The 15,653-nt window shown below is 47.6% G+C and overlaps 1 protein-coding gene across 2 annotated transcripts in view; it reads right to left on the bottom strand.

Annotated features, from left to right (window-relative positions):
* SLCO3A1 (solute carrier organic anion transporter family member 3A1) overlaps nt 1–15,653 on the bottom strand; it is a 303,404-nt gene that overhangs the window by 54,943 nt on the left and 232,808 nt on the right. For both annotated transcript variants that reach the window (XM_055326459.1, XM_055326458.1), the window contains exon 4: nt 12,991–13,254. In XM_055326459.1, the coding sequence (XP_055182434.1) occupies nt 12,991–13,254 (264 nt within the window). The remainder of the gene's footprint in view (nt 1–12,990; nt 13,255–15,653) is intronic.

The raw sequence follows: 15,653 nt of genomic DNA, 5'->3' as shown, positions 1-15,653 counted from the left end.
AACAATTAGATTTAAAGTTATTTAGAGAGAAGTCTTATGTAAATAATGGTACAGGTGGTAAGCAGATAAGGCAAAATGTATAAAAGTTATGTGCCAGGGACTACAGAAAGGGGAACTCTGTTCTGCTGTAATCATAATAACATGGAATATTTGGCATGTGGTATACTTTCCACCTGTGTAAACAGAAGAGAGAAACTGAGTCCCAGAAGGATCAAGTATTATTCTAAGTCTAGGAAGAACCAGTAGGTACTCATGGTCATACCAAATAAACAGGTGAGCAGGGAGTCTAATACTGCATTCCAAGGTGATGAATTAGCCAGCTGTCCAAAAGAAGAAAGCTAATTACACAGACTCAATCTCATCTCCTAGGAGATGAAACCTCTAAATGGCCCAAATCATTAGAATAAAATAATAATAGAGGATACATAAGTTTTTAATAATGTTAACAGATAAGCTCAATAAATCAAAATGGCAGAACAATGGGTCTGAATTGCCAATGGCAGGTACACACAGCTCAAAATTTATCATTTCCATGAAACATACCAAGTTTCAAAAATGAAAACCTAAAGAGAGGGACTTAAAGACCCTCCGACATAATAAAAGGAACTCAGAATCACCGTGGGCTGAGCAACCTGATCCTACATCCCAACTAAGAAACAGCCAGAGCTGGTGGCCTCTGCTTTTCTGTCATAGTTTCTCATAAAATTTACTAAAACTTGAGGAAGGTCACTCTTGGATGATGTAACTGTGTGCAAGCACGCATGCATACACATATGCCACAAAAACCCAGAAACTTTAAATCCATGGTATTCACTCATTTATACCTACTTTTTTGCAAAGGCACTAGCCTTTACATGTGTTCTGTTTATTTATTTACTTTTGCAGGGTCTTCAGCATCTAAGATAATCTGACTTTTTAAGAAATGTCCTTTCAAATAAATGTCTAAAAGTGGTTACACTTACAATCTATGTTTAAGTGTTGAGAAATTTTCCTTCGTTACATCCACATTATTTTTTAAGAAACGTACAAATGTTTAGAGGAATGTTGACTGTGTAATGTTTAAAACCGTGAACTGCTACACAAATAAAGATGCATACGTTGGGTGTAAACAAAGGGTAACACGGTTTCTGTCTTTAAACACAAAAGCCTGTTGGATGTTAAGACTCCATCACCATAAATGGCTGCTCACGAGTGAAGGCTGGTTTGCTATTGTGTGCAGCACTCTGTGACGGTATAATGTACCCATGATAAGGGACTTGGTTGACCCTGCCACAAAACACGAATCTCCACACTGTATAGGAACAGGTATGGATCACATCAGGCAACCACAGTGCCTCCTGGTAATGAGTGAATGTCAAAGCCCCTGGCTGTTTGTGTTTTGGTTTGGTTTGTGATAGAAACACTGTCGCTCCATCATTGTGCTCTTTTGGAATTAAGACATCTGAACTCTGGAAACACTGCCAACAATCAGTAGGCAGGTTGGGGGCATTCCAGGAAAATAATCATCTGCTATACTTTCATTATAGCCCTTATTTCCTTTGTTAGGGTATAGACCGTTCAGATGGGGACCTCAGAAAGAAGCACCACAGCCCCTCTTGCTCACAAATAAAATTGTTTGATACCAGCAGCATCCTCCAACTAGGAACTGTGCTCTCTGGCTCAGAAATGGTGCCAAAGAGGATTTATGTCTGATCACATTATTGTGGTCTTGGTAACTCCTTCTCCTTGATCATGGCTATCAGATTTATTTGGGGAGGAAGGGGGCATGTCTTGACAAAGGCAACTCCAGTTAATGGAATGTTTTCATCCTTTAGCAACCATTTTAATTATTCCAGAGATAATTCCACTTCAGTGGGGAAGATTCTTTGTTGAGATAGGAGAGCCTGCCTGCTTTTGTCTTAGTGTCTAATGACTAATTTCGCGTTGAATTAGATGTGAAAATCAGTAGGTTTGAGGATCATCCTACTGAAGACTCAGGGAAGCCTCAGTGGACCTTATTTGCATGAAGAACATTCTTTTTTCCCCTCTATCGGGCCGATTTGCTGCCAGAAATGACAGATTCCTCTTGCGTTCAGCTCTTTTGCTCCTACATTCTTCCCTCCCATTCTAGGTTTTATTGCAATGACTCACAACACTCTCCAAAGATTCCTTTTCAAAGATTCAGCCTATCCTCCAAAGCCCCAATTTGAAAAGGGGTATTAATTAGCTTGAACCTAGGGCTATCCCAGTATTTCAGGCTTTTTCATTCAAATGGGTTGTTAAACCTATAAAATTCTAACCTTCCAAGGAGGCAGCAGCTAATGAGGTGGCCCAGACAAACAGAAACTGAAGAACCAAGGCCACACCAGGCCACAGAACCCCCGTGGTCCCACGTAGCCAATTACTTCCCACCTACTGATCTAGCTTCAGAGGCTGGGAGCTGGGACAGGAGGTGGGCTGGTGTGCACCATGCCACCTCACCAGCTGGGGAGGACTTCACCTCTCATAGGGAGCCCGGTGCTGCCCTCCAGCAGGTTGATACAAAGAGCCAAACAGCAGCAGAGGAGAGTCCTCCAGGAAAAACAGGTTTTCCACTACTGTCTTTGGAAGACATTCCTGTAGGATTAAGATTTCCTGAAAACTTGTAGGCCCTCCAGGAGGGAGAAAGCCAAGGTTTGGAGGAGTTGTGAGGACTGATACAGAAAGAGCATCACCTGGGTACCAAGTACTCTTCTAGCCACTCACAACCAAATTGCATAATCCTCATGGCGAACCCGTGACCTTGGGGCTATAACGGCCTCTGTTTCCAGGTGAGGAAACCAAGGCAGAGAGTAGTCCCAGGGTGAGGGATGCATGGCAAAAACTCAAACCGTGGCACCTGCTACTCTGGAACATGCTCAGAGCCAGGGTGCTATTCTGGTTTGGGTTTTCAGAAATGCTGCTTGTGGTCAGAGGATGGAGCATGCAGAGACCACTCCTGATAATCAAAGGTATAGCTTCATGCTTAGAAAGAATATAAAAATTCCCACTAGGACTGGAAAAAAATGACTCCTGGGATTAGTCCATGTTTTTTGGAAGAGGAGAGGTAGGACAGGAAGGGAGGGAGATGAATGAAAGAAAGGCTTGCAGAGCCCAAAGGGGAGGAGTCCTGTACTGCAGACAAGTTTGACTGAGCAAGGTTGTATAAAATAAGGACCTAGTTTAAGAAGCTGGGTCACTGGGACCTGAATTCTATCTTCAAAACCAAGTAGGTCTGGGTCCCAAGAGCATCTCTCTGTCCCATGGATTGTTGCAAAGATTAAATGAGACCCATGCATGCAGAGAATGTGACCCAGGGCTTCTGGCACACATCTTACCGATGAGAGCAGAGTGCTAAGTAATACAATAGAAGTACTTGTTGGCTATGTTAGGGAGCAAGCCCTGGGGCTCGAAGGACATCAGAGCTGCCCTAAGAATGCCTGTGTATGAGCAGATGTGGTGAGGAAGCAGAGTTGGCAAGAGACTGGGTGGGCGAATGGAGTTCCTGGAGCTGCCACTGGAGCTACTGGCTTCCCAGGGACAGACATGCCCTCTTGCAGAGGGCTGGGTGAGTCAGGAGGTAGGGGACAGAAGTCCTTGTCCACCTCCCTTCCCCAAAACTGGAGGTGCTCTGGGAAGTGCTCACTGCAGGGCTCGGGCCTATTGCACTTGACTCTAGACATTTTAGCCCTCGGGCTCTCTACAGAAATTTGCCTTGACCTTCTTTTTTCTTTAATAACATTGCTGTCAATACACCATGGTTAATGCTCCCAGTGTGTGCAACTGCTTGGTAATTACGACAGTGACAGCTGACATTTGCTGGGCAACCAGCATCAGATGGGCCCTGAGCTGAGGGTTCCTAATGTCACTCCCACAGCTATCACAACAGGGACAGTCTCACTGTCTTGTTTCAGACACGAGGAAACCAAAGCTTCCTTAAGCGGCTGCATAAACCATGCTCCCAGAATGCAAAACTCAGGCCTGCCTGCACTCCAGAGCCCACCTCTAAATCTTTGGGTTTCTGTATGGGGACTTCAATCAACGGAAAAGTGTTTATTTTCTGAAAGATAAGTTGTCATGAAGTGTTTCCCAGTGCACAGGACACAGGACCCAAAAGCAAAGGGAACAGAGAAGTGGAAGGAGCAGGGTAGGGGTGAGATACACAACAGTCTTCGGGTCACGACCAAAACCCAATGAAAAGAGGAAGGAAGAGTAACAAAGATGTGGCCAAACACCACAATGGAGGCACGAGATTAAAGCCAAGGTAGGGTGAATCCTAGGAAAAATGATGTTTCCTGGCATGGCACGAACATTTGGCAGCCACTACGCTGGTTCCCCGTACCCGGTGCCGGCCATCATTACTGCACCAGTGTGTCCCTGGACACTCTTGCCTGGTCTCTCCCACATGAGGAGCCACCTGCATGCAGAGATGGAGCAGCCCCATCCCTAGATGTGGGCACTGTGCTCAGTAAGAGCAGATGCTTCATAAATGCAAGAGGGATTAAAGAATTCAATAAACAAACAAATTGCAGTCTCTAAAGGCAACTGTCACCATCTCTTAAGAAACATTAACTGTGGAGACAGGGACCAGTTCGTGATCACATCATGGGTCACATTCCGTAGGCTCATGGGCCATGATGGAATGGAAATAATTAGCGAATATGGCCATTTCCATTGCTGAGTCTAGAGGTATCTAGACTCCCCTGGATAGGGGAGGAGAAGAGCCTGGGAGGGAGGGGAAGCCTATGGTGCCAGGAACCTTCTAGAAAGGAGTGCCTATTGTGCACTGGCCCCAGACTGGCCACCTCGGGATCTCTGTGACCTTGTTGCTGCAGATAAGACTGTCTCCCAGTCTCTGTTCTGGGCAATCGAGGGACCCAGGTGAGCTTCCTGGACCTTCTCATTGCCAACTGCAAGACAGGTAATTACCAGGCTTCCATCTACCGGTCTTGGGAACAGGCTGAAGGGGACGTCCCTTGTATGGAGAAGGTCATGGTTTGAGTAAACAAACCAGAAGCCATCAGCACAGGAAACAAGTATTTACACTGAAAGCCAAGCATCGATGGGTGTGGATTGGACAGGGAAATCCAGAGCCAGTCAGTTCTATTGATTCTTTTTTTTTTTTTTTTTTAATTCCCAACTCCTTATAACACCACCAAGAAATCGTGGGAGAAAAAGAGTAGTGTTGGGTCCCATTAGCTGGTGTAAGCCCAAGCACCCCCCAGAAACACAGCTAGCTCCTGCCATTCCAGATCGGTGACCCACAGGAGAGTGAAGTCAGAAACACAGGGTGGCGGAGCCAGAGAAGAAAGCCAGGGGAGTAGCAAGCTCTGTTTCAGATCCAACTGTTATGTCTTTTCATGCCAGAGGTAGCAGAGGCAGAAAAGGATTAAAGAAATAAAGAGTGTCTCCTAAACAGAATGCCACTTTTGTAACTTCACACCAGCCCCTAGGAACCTTGTCTGGGAGCATGATGCGCCACCTCAGGGGTGGCAGGGCTGACTACATTAAGCGTTCACAAAAACTCGACCCATAGGAGAATGTACTGCTTGAAAGACAAAGAGCAATGCTCAGAAAAGACATGGTGAATTTCAGCACCTAAGAGAACAAAAATGCCTGTGTCTAAGCCGAGACTCCCTAGTGCTATCTCCTGAAGGGTTGGGTTTACAGCAGACCTTCTCAGAGCCTTCAATGTGCTAATGTCACTTATGCACCCCCAAATGGGTCACATCGCAGGATGTCCCAAGCTTATTTCGTAAGTAGGTCTCCTCCCCATGTTTTCATCTTATGGGCAAAACTGCTGCAGAAACAGCTCTGATGGAAAGCCTCCAAAGGACTCCTACCACCTCTCCTATTTATTTTCAAGTAGGGGTACATTTAGAATTGCCTGGAAACTTTAAAGAAATTCAGGAGCCTAGACCACCTCTCTCTTCCCCACTAGACTCATGGAATCAGAAATCCTAGGGGTGCGGCCTGAGTGTGGGTGTGTTTCAAGAAAACCCCCAGGATGGGACACCTGGGTGGCTCAGAGGTTAAGCGTCTGCCTTCGGCTCAGGGTGTGATCCTGGAATCCCAGGATGGAGTCCCACATTGGACTTCCTGCATGGAGCCTGCTTCTCTGCCCTCCCCTCATAAACAAATAAATAAAATCTAAAAAAAAAAAAAAAAAAAAAGAACCCCCCCCAGGTGATGCTGATTCAAACCTCTAGGTGGGAAACAGTGACTCAAAGTCCACACACTTTAGAAGAGCAATGCAAAAGCCCTCCAAATTCATTTACAATTTTACCGGTCTTACTGGGGTGGCCTTAAGTGCTAGGAACTCTGCTGGGTACAATAACAGACACCAGACTCCCTTCTACCATGAAGCCTAATCCCCCAAATGACATGTCTCTCTCCAATCTACCACTCGGGCATTTCTGCCTCTGCTCATCCTTCCCCCCCGCCCCGCCCAGAAGCCCCTCTCTTCTCTCTATCCACAGGGATCCTGCTCATCTTTCCAGATGGGGCTGAAATGCTATTCGTTTTATGCACTTGTCTTCGAGTCCTCCCTATGGTCTCAGCACATCCCTTTGAATTTCCCATGATCCTCACCACCTTCTATCCTGCATTCTAGCAACACTTCTTAAAAGCCCAAAGAGTTAACATGAACAGGAAAGCTCTAGGGTCAGATGGGATAAAAAAAATGCCAGCCAGCTTTCCTTAGAGCTGGCCTTCCAAGGGCCTTTAATATTCAAATATACCATATGGGTCTCCAAGAGGGTCACACACTATATAGACATTTCTTCAAGCTTATTTGGCTGTATACCTTTCCTCCCTCCCCCCATTGATTTATATTTCCCCTGAGCATCTCCAAGGACTTCTGTTCCAAGGAACACCCATAGGGAAACATTGTTTTCTAGCAGTTTCCTTCCTTCATTCAAAGAACACTTGTGGGATATCCACATTGTGCCAGGCTTTGTGCCAGGCACCCTCCCATGTGTAAACCTCAGGTGCTTTGTGGAAATGACTTGTGGCCTGTTCACAGACATAACACCCCAACACATCCTCCTCCACAGCTGGTAAGAATATGAGGAAGCCATTGGCCAAACTGGTCCTGGGGACCTACAAACATGACTCCTGTGGCATGGCAGCATATGAACTGCAGCCTGGTGCATGGTTCCCAGCATTTGGGAGGGCAGATGGTTTCCCTGGCCATGGAATCAAGAAAGAAGATTTTAATGGGAAATCCACGTGAGGGCAGAGCACAGTTCTGAAGACAAATGGTGCAATAAAAAACACTCAGCCATCTAGCCTGCAGAACAAGGGCTCTCAGATCACCAGGCTCCTCACAATAACAAGATGCTGAAAGGCACAGGCCCCTCATTACAGAAAATGTGGCAGGAATGGACTGCTAGCTGGCAGAGGATAGAGGAGGTTTGGTAGAGTTGTAGAAGCTAGAGGCTAGAGCCAGGAGCCGGGTCCCTCACGCCAGGCCAATGCGTGTGCAGCCCCTGCTCAACACCGAAAGAGGAGCAGCGGTGGCGATGAGTGTGCACCCTGTTCCTGACCCAAACACCTGTCAGGGAACTCACACAGCCCAGAGTCACCAATGCAAGTCAACTGGAGCAACTGGGCCAGCAGCCCCATCCCCACACAAGCAGGTCACCGGTGGGCCAGCCATGGCACTTAGCACGGGTGGAGCCCCGGCTGGACCCGTGTCCGCGGATGGGTCAAACACAGGTCAAAACTCTGGGAGGGGCTTGGGGGCGACAACAGCTTGAAGGAAAGCAGCAAACCATGGTGGGCTTGGGAGGGCACATCCAGTGATCCGTGTATCCCCCCATTTATCAAATATGTACTGAGCCCCTACGGACAAGAGCAGAAGCACAAACAGAGGAAGTCCTGGCCTTTGTGGAGCTTTCGGATGGAGTAAATGGATAATCACATACAGAACATGACCATGTCACGGAGAGCAATGTGCCTGGGGGTGGGGGCGGGCAGAGAAAAGTCCTAGAGGACATGATCATGAGCTGATGTCTGATGATGGGATCAGAATTCCAGCTGAAGGAACAGCAGGTGCACAGTCCCAGGGTGGGGAGGAAGCCTGGGGAACCCAGGGGCCTAGAAGGAAGCTGGTGAGGTGAGGCTGGCGTGGAGGGACAGGGAGGCAGTGGTGTGAGCAGTGGCTGGAAGGGCAGAGAAGCACCACTGGGAGGCCCCGTGAAGGGTTCCACCTCTGTCCCTTCGAGCTGGAGACAGCCACGGGATCAGATGCATTCTGAAACCATCGTCATGTACAGACAGATCAGTGGGGTTGGGGCAGACTAGAGGGCAGGAGATAACCCAAGGAGGCTGGAGAGAGAGTCAGATGGTGAAATCAGTAGAACCCAGGGATGGATGGCTGGAGGAGGGCAGGATGGAGAAGGTAACAGCCCCTGGCAGGATTCATCTCCCCTGCAAGTGAAGGTCCTCTGGAACTGGGCACTGCATTTCCTCCCGTGGAGAGGGAGCAAGTGGAACAGAGAAAGGACCTGTGTCTCTGTGTCTCTGACACAGGAAGGGTCTTTGTTCAATTGGCCCCAGCTCCAATTGGCTGATTCCCCTTCCTCCTCAGGCAGTTCATTAAAGGCTGGTGAATCCCCCAGAGAAACACAGTGGAGAGAGCTCGGGGTGTGGAGTCCGGGGACCTTTGCCCAGTCCCAGCTCCATCCTTCCCAGTGGTGATGACCTGGAAATGTAGTTTAACCCTGAGCTCTGTGATGGGATGGTTGGCATGGAGATCAGCTACACTCACACTCACGCATCAGCTGGATGGTGGGGGCCCAGTGGGAGGTCCCTGCGAGTGCCTGGAAACTCATCAACCACCCTCCACATTTTGGGGGTAGTAAGACTCTGAGCCTAAATCCCCCCTACCCCACCCCGAGCCCTGCCAGTTGGGCTGCTCCAAAAAGATAGTTGTAGCTATTTTTTCGGAGACAGGAAGAGGCCACTTGGCAGTCAGCGTGAAGTGTATAGAGAGAAGAGTGCTCAGTTTTGACTGCTCTTTCTTTCAGAGATCAAAGGCAGGGCCCTCCCTTCGGATTTTAAACCTCTGGAACAGTTACACTCATCCTAGCTAGAGAGCCCATCAGAGAGGGTCAGGATGTGCCAATGCTTGCAGGGAGTGGGTTCCTCCCGCCCTTTTAGCCTGTAGCTTCGTCTAGAAGACCCACTGTTTTACGGTACACCGGTGCTGTTGCAACCAGCAGCTGGAAATTTAAGTATGCTCTGCTGAAGTCGGCTAGCACCTGCCGAGGCCACTTCTCCATTAAGAGAGTCCATTATATGCCCCAAGATGGAGCATCACATTGTAGTTAGGAAGACAGGCACCGGGGCCCTGGCCAGGGTTCAAACACCTTTCCTTTCAATCTCTAAGCCTCAATTTGCTTTTTTTTTGTAAAATGATACCAATGCCTTATAGGGTTGGAGGATTAAGTATGATAGTGTGTGGAAAACCAGAGTTCACCACTGGTGAACATGAGTGCATGCATGCTGGCAAGAGGATACTCGTTTGTTTGTTCATCCATTCATTCAGTTGGTATCATCTACATGCCAGGCATTGTGCTGTGCAATGGAAATAAAAAGATGCATGAAAGCTTTGTCCTTGGAGAACACAAGATTTGGGCAAAGGCAGATAAGCTGAGAAGTCTCCAGGTGGTGGGATAACAGGTGCTTTGCAGAGGCTGGGTATATGACAGAGGAATATAGCTAATCCAGCACTGGACATGGGGGGTGGGTGGCACATGGGCACAGTGGGGCTGTAGGGAGGGGTTCCATGAAAGGTTGGGACTGAATCTAACCCAGAAGTGGACCAACAGAGGAAGGGTATTCCATTCCTTTCTCTTCCAAGAAGAGAGAGGGGAATGTCTGATGTGTTGAAGGAACCAAACAGAGCATGATGGGAAAGGTACACAGAGTATGGCTGCTGAAGGAGCCTGGATCCCAACCATCAAACCCCTTCCAGTGCAGGTGACACCAGAGATGTGAGATTTAACATACCAGCTGGTGATAATATTATACCCTTGTCTAACAGTCCCCTGAATTCTTTCTTCCCTCTGGGTTGAGACTTTAACAAAGTGTTCTACAAACTCTGGGCATCTAGATTCAGGAGGCCACATGGGTGCTCTCTAGCCCTCACATGGCTACAGCATAGAAAGGATGAGCGGACACAGTGCCAAACACAGAGGAAGGATGGGACGGGGTGGGGTGTGTCCTGAAAGATGAATCAGCCAAATGCTCTGAAGAAAATGGTTGGGGAAGAGGAGTGTGAGAGCCAGGGCACAAAGAAAAAGCTATTTGGGGGCACAGATGAAATGCAAAAATGTGTCTTGGGCTTGCAGACTCCCACACAAGAAGATACTGGAGTTTAACAAACCCAAGCGTTTGTTTGTCTGCTGCCTGCTTTGTTAAACAGTTATGTGACAGTCACTACAAGATGGGGACTTCTGGGCTGTGTGAGAAATAACAGCTTCTCTACACAGTTATAGAACACCACTCTGGGCCTTGTGTCTCTCCTCAACTTCTAAGAGTTGCAAACCCAATGATGGCCAACTTTGTTGGAAAGAGACCATCAAAGCCCACTTTTTGGAGGGGGGAGAGCACCCTGAAAAGTAAACTGCAAGCCTAAACTCCTATATCACAGAGCTCGGTTTCCTCATCTATAAACAGGACACCATATGTTAAAGCCAAGGGGAGTTAAGCGGTGTGGCCAAGACTGCAAGACTAGGAAGTGGCTGAGCTGGGTCGGAACCCAGATGAATAGCCCAGCTGCTCTCCCAAGAGCAGGGGAGATCGTCTCAGTCCCAGCCGGAGGGAGGATGGAGCAGCTGCTCTTGGGACACAACACCAGCTCTTCTTAGGAGCTTTCCCTATCTGTAGAGCATGGCAGGGGACGCGGACTGATGGCCAAAGAAGAAACCTATTTGCAAACTCAAATGAAACAGATGAGAAATGGCAACATACCTATTTTTAGACCAATGTTAATTCCTCCATATGCGATGCTACTCAAGCTTATCTGTACTGCACACTGCCTGGAGACCAGGGTCTTTCAAGGCTGCAAATTGGATAAAGAGTTTAGGAGCACCGGGTGACACTGCATGGTGCTTTCAGTGGAAATGTCCATGTGGCAAAAACACTGAATCACATGGAAAAATGAAGGATGTAAACGACCATGGTCCCTTATCCATGTGCTGGCGTATGTAAAATTTGTTTATTAGCATAATAGCTCATGTCACCGTATTTTGGTTCCTGGGGATTCTTCTGGACACACTGCCTTCCTTTCCTGCTGGGACATTCTTTAGGTCCATTAATAGACCTACGGCCTCTGGGGATTGCTAATTCTAATTAAAAATCATTAATTATGAGAAGTGGAGTCTATGTATCTACAGGCCACAATTTATGATCACTATGGCTTGCAATGAGTCTCAGACCTGTCTATCCAACTGTGTACTTGTCAGCTAGGCCATGGAACGTCTAACATTCAGCTTGCCATTGCTTCAACTCTGCCTATTGTGTGTCACCCCCCACCCCCAATGGCTGCAATGTAAGTTCCAGAATATAAGCTGCCTGGGTTACCACTGTGTCCCTGGAGCCTAGCAGGATCTCAGTACATGCTGAACAAAGGAGTTAAGGGGCAATTGAATCATAATCCAAGAATTCTGAAGACCCAAGATGTGGGCTCTCCCCTGCCTGTCTCCTGAACGTCCATAAATTCCTCTGCTGCCTGGCACTGCCATCCTTTCCACATTAGGCTGCCTTTGCTGGCTTACTGCTCTGTCCCTACGCTGGATGGTAAGTACTTTGGTAGTACAATTATAGCTTTTCATCTTTGCATCTCCAGAGATGAAAGTTAAGAGAAGACTTGGGTAGCTCTTGAAATTGGAGCTCTGGGCAATTACCATGGGACAAAGACCCAGAAAGGCTGCCACTGCTTTGGTCCAGGGTGTCTCCCGTTAAGGAGACAATATTGATTGGGTCAGCCCCATTTACTCCTGCAGATCTGGTTACTGGGACACTTTGTAAGGCTACCTGTGCAGTAGACATCACCCTCTGGCCAGCTGTTTGGGTGGGAGTTGGTGGGGGGCTCTTCTATTAAGCATAAACTCCTGGGAGTCCAAGCCAAGGCAACCCCTGAGGACAAAAAGTAGATGGCCGCCTCCTACTCATGCATTTCTGCAACTTACAGAGATGACTTTTAAGATCTTCTTTGGACAGTTCCAAATTTCTACTTTGGTAGAAACGATTGTGGAACATGGGTTCAGACATAACAGCAGATTATTAATTAGTCTCTTCTGGGAATTAGCACAAGTTCTTGCAATCCCTCTCTGATGAACACTATTAACAGACAGTCTTCTGCGGGCAGTGCTTTAATTCTCACGGCCACACTGTCACTTAGGAATGCTATTACAACTATACACTCGTGGAAATGAAGCGTGGAGAAGCTAATGATCTCAGTTCTGGTGAAGAGCAGAGCAGGGGCCGGAGCCCAGGGGCTGTGATGAGCTCCTCCACGTGGCTCTCAAGCATCTCCAAAGACAGTGCTCCTTGTCGCACAAAAGCTCGGTGAAGAGACTTACCGTTTCAAAACTGGCCACTGGAAGACTGGAACTGCTAATGGGTGCACACTGATCCTGCCAAGAAGTGGGTCATCCGCCTTCCCCCCACCCCAGCCTCATAGAGGAGGAATGCCCCAGCCTTGCTCCTTCCTCACTTCAAAAACCCAGCAGATTCTTCAAGGGACCCAAGAGAGGGGGTCCTGGAACTTACAGAGCACTGCACAGACCCCAGGTGGGGAGGGGACCGTGACAGAAACCCAGCAGCTCCAGGCTGCTCTGGCACAAGGACTTCCTGATAAAAGAACAAGTACCTCAAGCCCCCAGAACCCAGTCCTGAGCACCACCCTTTCCCCCATCGGCCTAGACCACCGCCCCCGCCCCCCCATTCCCCTGGCCAACCACATTCGAGGTGCGTCTCTACCTTTCAGCTGCTGGAAGCAGGAGGCACTGCTATCTGGCTCCAGAGGGTGTCTCAGGACTCCGTTGCTGGGCTTGGGTCTCTCGTATTCTCTTTCTGGGAGCATGGCCTGCTCGCTCTCCATGGCAGGGTCTGAATGTGGGGGCAGAGACTGTGGAAACCCAAACATCAAGAGGGAAGAGAAGAAGAGTAAGGCACCGCAGAGCAGAAAGCCACCCCACCAGGCTCCGATCCAGCGGGGGTCGTCCGGAGTGATGTCCAGGTTACCTGCAACCAGAAAGAAGACAGTGAGTAGGATGGGAGGGGACACAGCAGGGCTGGGATACAGCTAAGGGTCTGAGTCAGCTGCACACGAGAGGGCTCTGGAAATAGCCTTCAGGGCCCGGGGGGTGGCAGGCGGACTGGACCCTTCACAAAGCAGCTTTTTGTTCCACATGGGTGCTTCTGTTTCTCCTAAAGCTGAAGGCTGATTTCTTTCCCTCCTTAATTTTCTTGTCTACCCTGTGTTTGTATCAGTCTAAACAAACACAGTGAGAAGCCAGACACCCTCTGAATTAAGCCTGGAACTGATGGGCTTTGGTAGAACTGCCTAGGTGTGATGGTGAAAGCACAAGGGCACAGAAACATTGTTCAAGGGTGTATTTTTTACTGTGTATACTCACTTGCACCCTTCAAAAAAGCAACTAACCTGAGATCCCATTCAACACCCCACTCCTGGTCTTGAATCAGGTTCACAGATCATAAGTGGTGGCACAGAATGAAGTCAAGAGGCAGGATGCCTGGAGTGAAATCCTGACATTTCTCACCTTGGGACCTCAGCCTAGTGATTTGAGCTCTCTGTGCCTGGCTGACTGATCTGCAGGACAAACCATGATGGTAAAAGTACCTTATGGAGTTTCAGGGAAAGACTAAGTGAGCCACACCAGATAAAAATTGCTCAGAATAGTCCCTGGCATGCGCTTGAGCATTTAAACAGTGTTAGCGTAATATTTATGGTTGGGGTCCTGTTTCCAAACTGCTAGTGGGTAGGTTAATTCAAATCTTGGTGGTGCCCTGTGATTTGGGGAAGTCCTTTATTAGAAAGCTTTGCAGCCAACTTAATGCTTAAAGGCAGTGTACATGTGGTTTGGTTGTCTTGTACTATTATTTCTTTGATCTGCCAATTGAAGTCATGAAGACATAAACTGTAGCTTACTGCTTTGTAGATTTTTTTTTTTTTGTCTTTCTCTACAACTGCCTTTCATAGAGCATTCCCAGATGAACTGCTTAGAAACGTCTCTTTGATGATAATCCCATACCTCTGGAGCATAGAAGGACATTCTTAGATATGGGGTCAGGGCATTTTGAGCTAAGAACTAACAAGGCTGCAAGCCTAGACCAGATGGATGGACAGGCTTGGCAAAAGAAAGGACCACAGACACTCAGATGAGCACTTCACCATTTGTAAAATGTTCTCCCTAAAGTCTCTTCAGTTGCCACTAATGAAGATCCCAGCCATCATTTACTGAGGGCTTACTCTGCATTAGGCTTTACCCAGCGTGTATTCTTAACTGTTCTGGTCAACCCTCCACACAACCCTAAAGGTAGAGTCTTTTATTATCCCAATCTTATACAGATAGAAAAATGGAGGCTTAGAAAGTTTAAGTACCTTACCCAAATTCACAGAGTTGAAGATTAAAAGATAGGCATTGAGATGCCAAGGGCCAGACTCCTTATTACTTTGCTACACTGCCCTTCTGAGCTGTCTAGTCTTTGTTTTGGGCTCCCTGGGGGGATGATTAATTCCGGTGCTTTGTGCAATGGGCCTAAGATCACCAACTTTGCTGCTGGTCTTTGGAGGATCAGTGGGTTCTGTCCTGGAGGCCTTGACATCAACGCAGGAGTAATATTTAGGGCACTACAATGGACAAGATGCTTCTGACTTGCTGCACATCAGAGAAGAAAGAGTATAAACTTTGGCAGGCGAAGGGTTGAATCCCGGCTCTGCTGCTTACTAGCATGTGATGCTGGGCAAGCTACTTACCCTCTCTGAGTCTTACTTTGATCACTTGCAAAAGTAAAGGTGACATCCACCAAGATCGCTTGCAAGGATAAGAGGTAATGAGCAAGGATCACTTGACACACAGGCTCTTTGTATATGGCAGCTCTTATAACTACTTCTAGGTGTATATTTACATGAATGGGAATTTCATGGTATAGGGTTATTTTTTTTTTTAAGAGTATGGGAAAGCTTAAAAAAGGCAGGAGAAAACCCAAGGTGATCTTGAAAGCATCTTGATGCAAACATAAGAAGAGAAAAGGAAGTCAGATGGCCTCGGGTAGCTGAGCAGGAATGTTTTCTTCAGTTACTCATTGTGTTTTTTTCACCTGCTGCCAAGCAATGAATGAAAACAAAAGACGTAAAAGGGAGCTGTGGTATCTCCCTGAATTGTTGATGGGCTCCATAAAGGGGAATTGAAAGCTGGCAGATGTGAGGGGAGAGAGAGAGAGAGAGAGAGAGAGAGAGAGAGAGAGAGAGAGAGATATCCTGGCGGTTGTTTAGAGGAACAAAATTAGTAGCTCGTTGAGAGTCCCTATTTTACTTAGGAAGTTAGTGCCTCTCTTCTATGTGTGAAGAAACATCCCAGGGAGAGATGCTGCAGTGGGGAGGCAGAGGTTTATGTGAA

Source organism: Nyctereutes procyonoides, unplaced genomic scaffold, assembly GCF_905146905.1.
Source record: "Nyctereutes procyonoides isolate TBG_1078 unplaced genomic scaffold, NYPRO_anot_genome, whole genome shotgun sequence".
Taxonomy (NCBI): Eukaryota; Metazoa; Chordata; class Mammalia; order Carnivora; family Canidae; genus Nyctereutes; species Nyctereutes procyonoides.
This window is presented reverse-complemented; position numbering and strand designations above follow the sequence as displayed.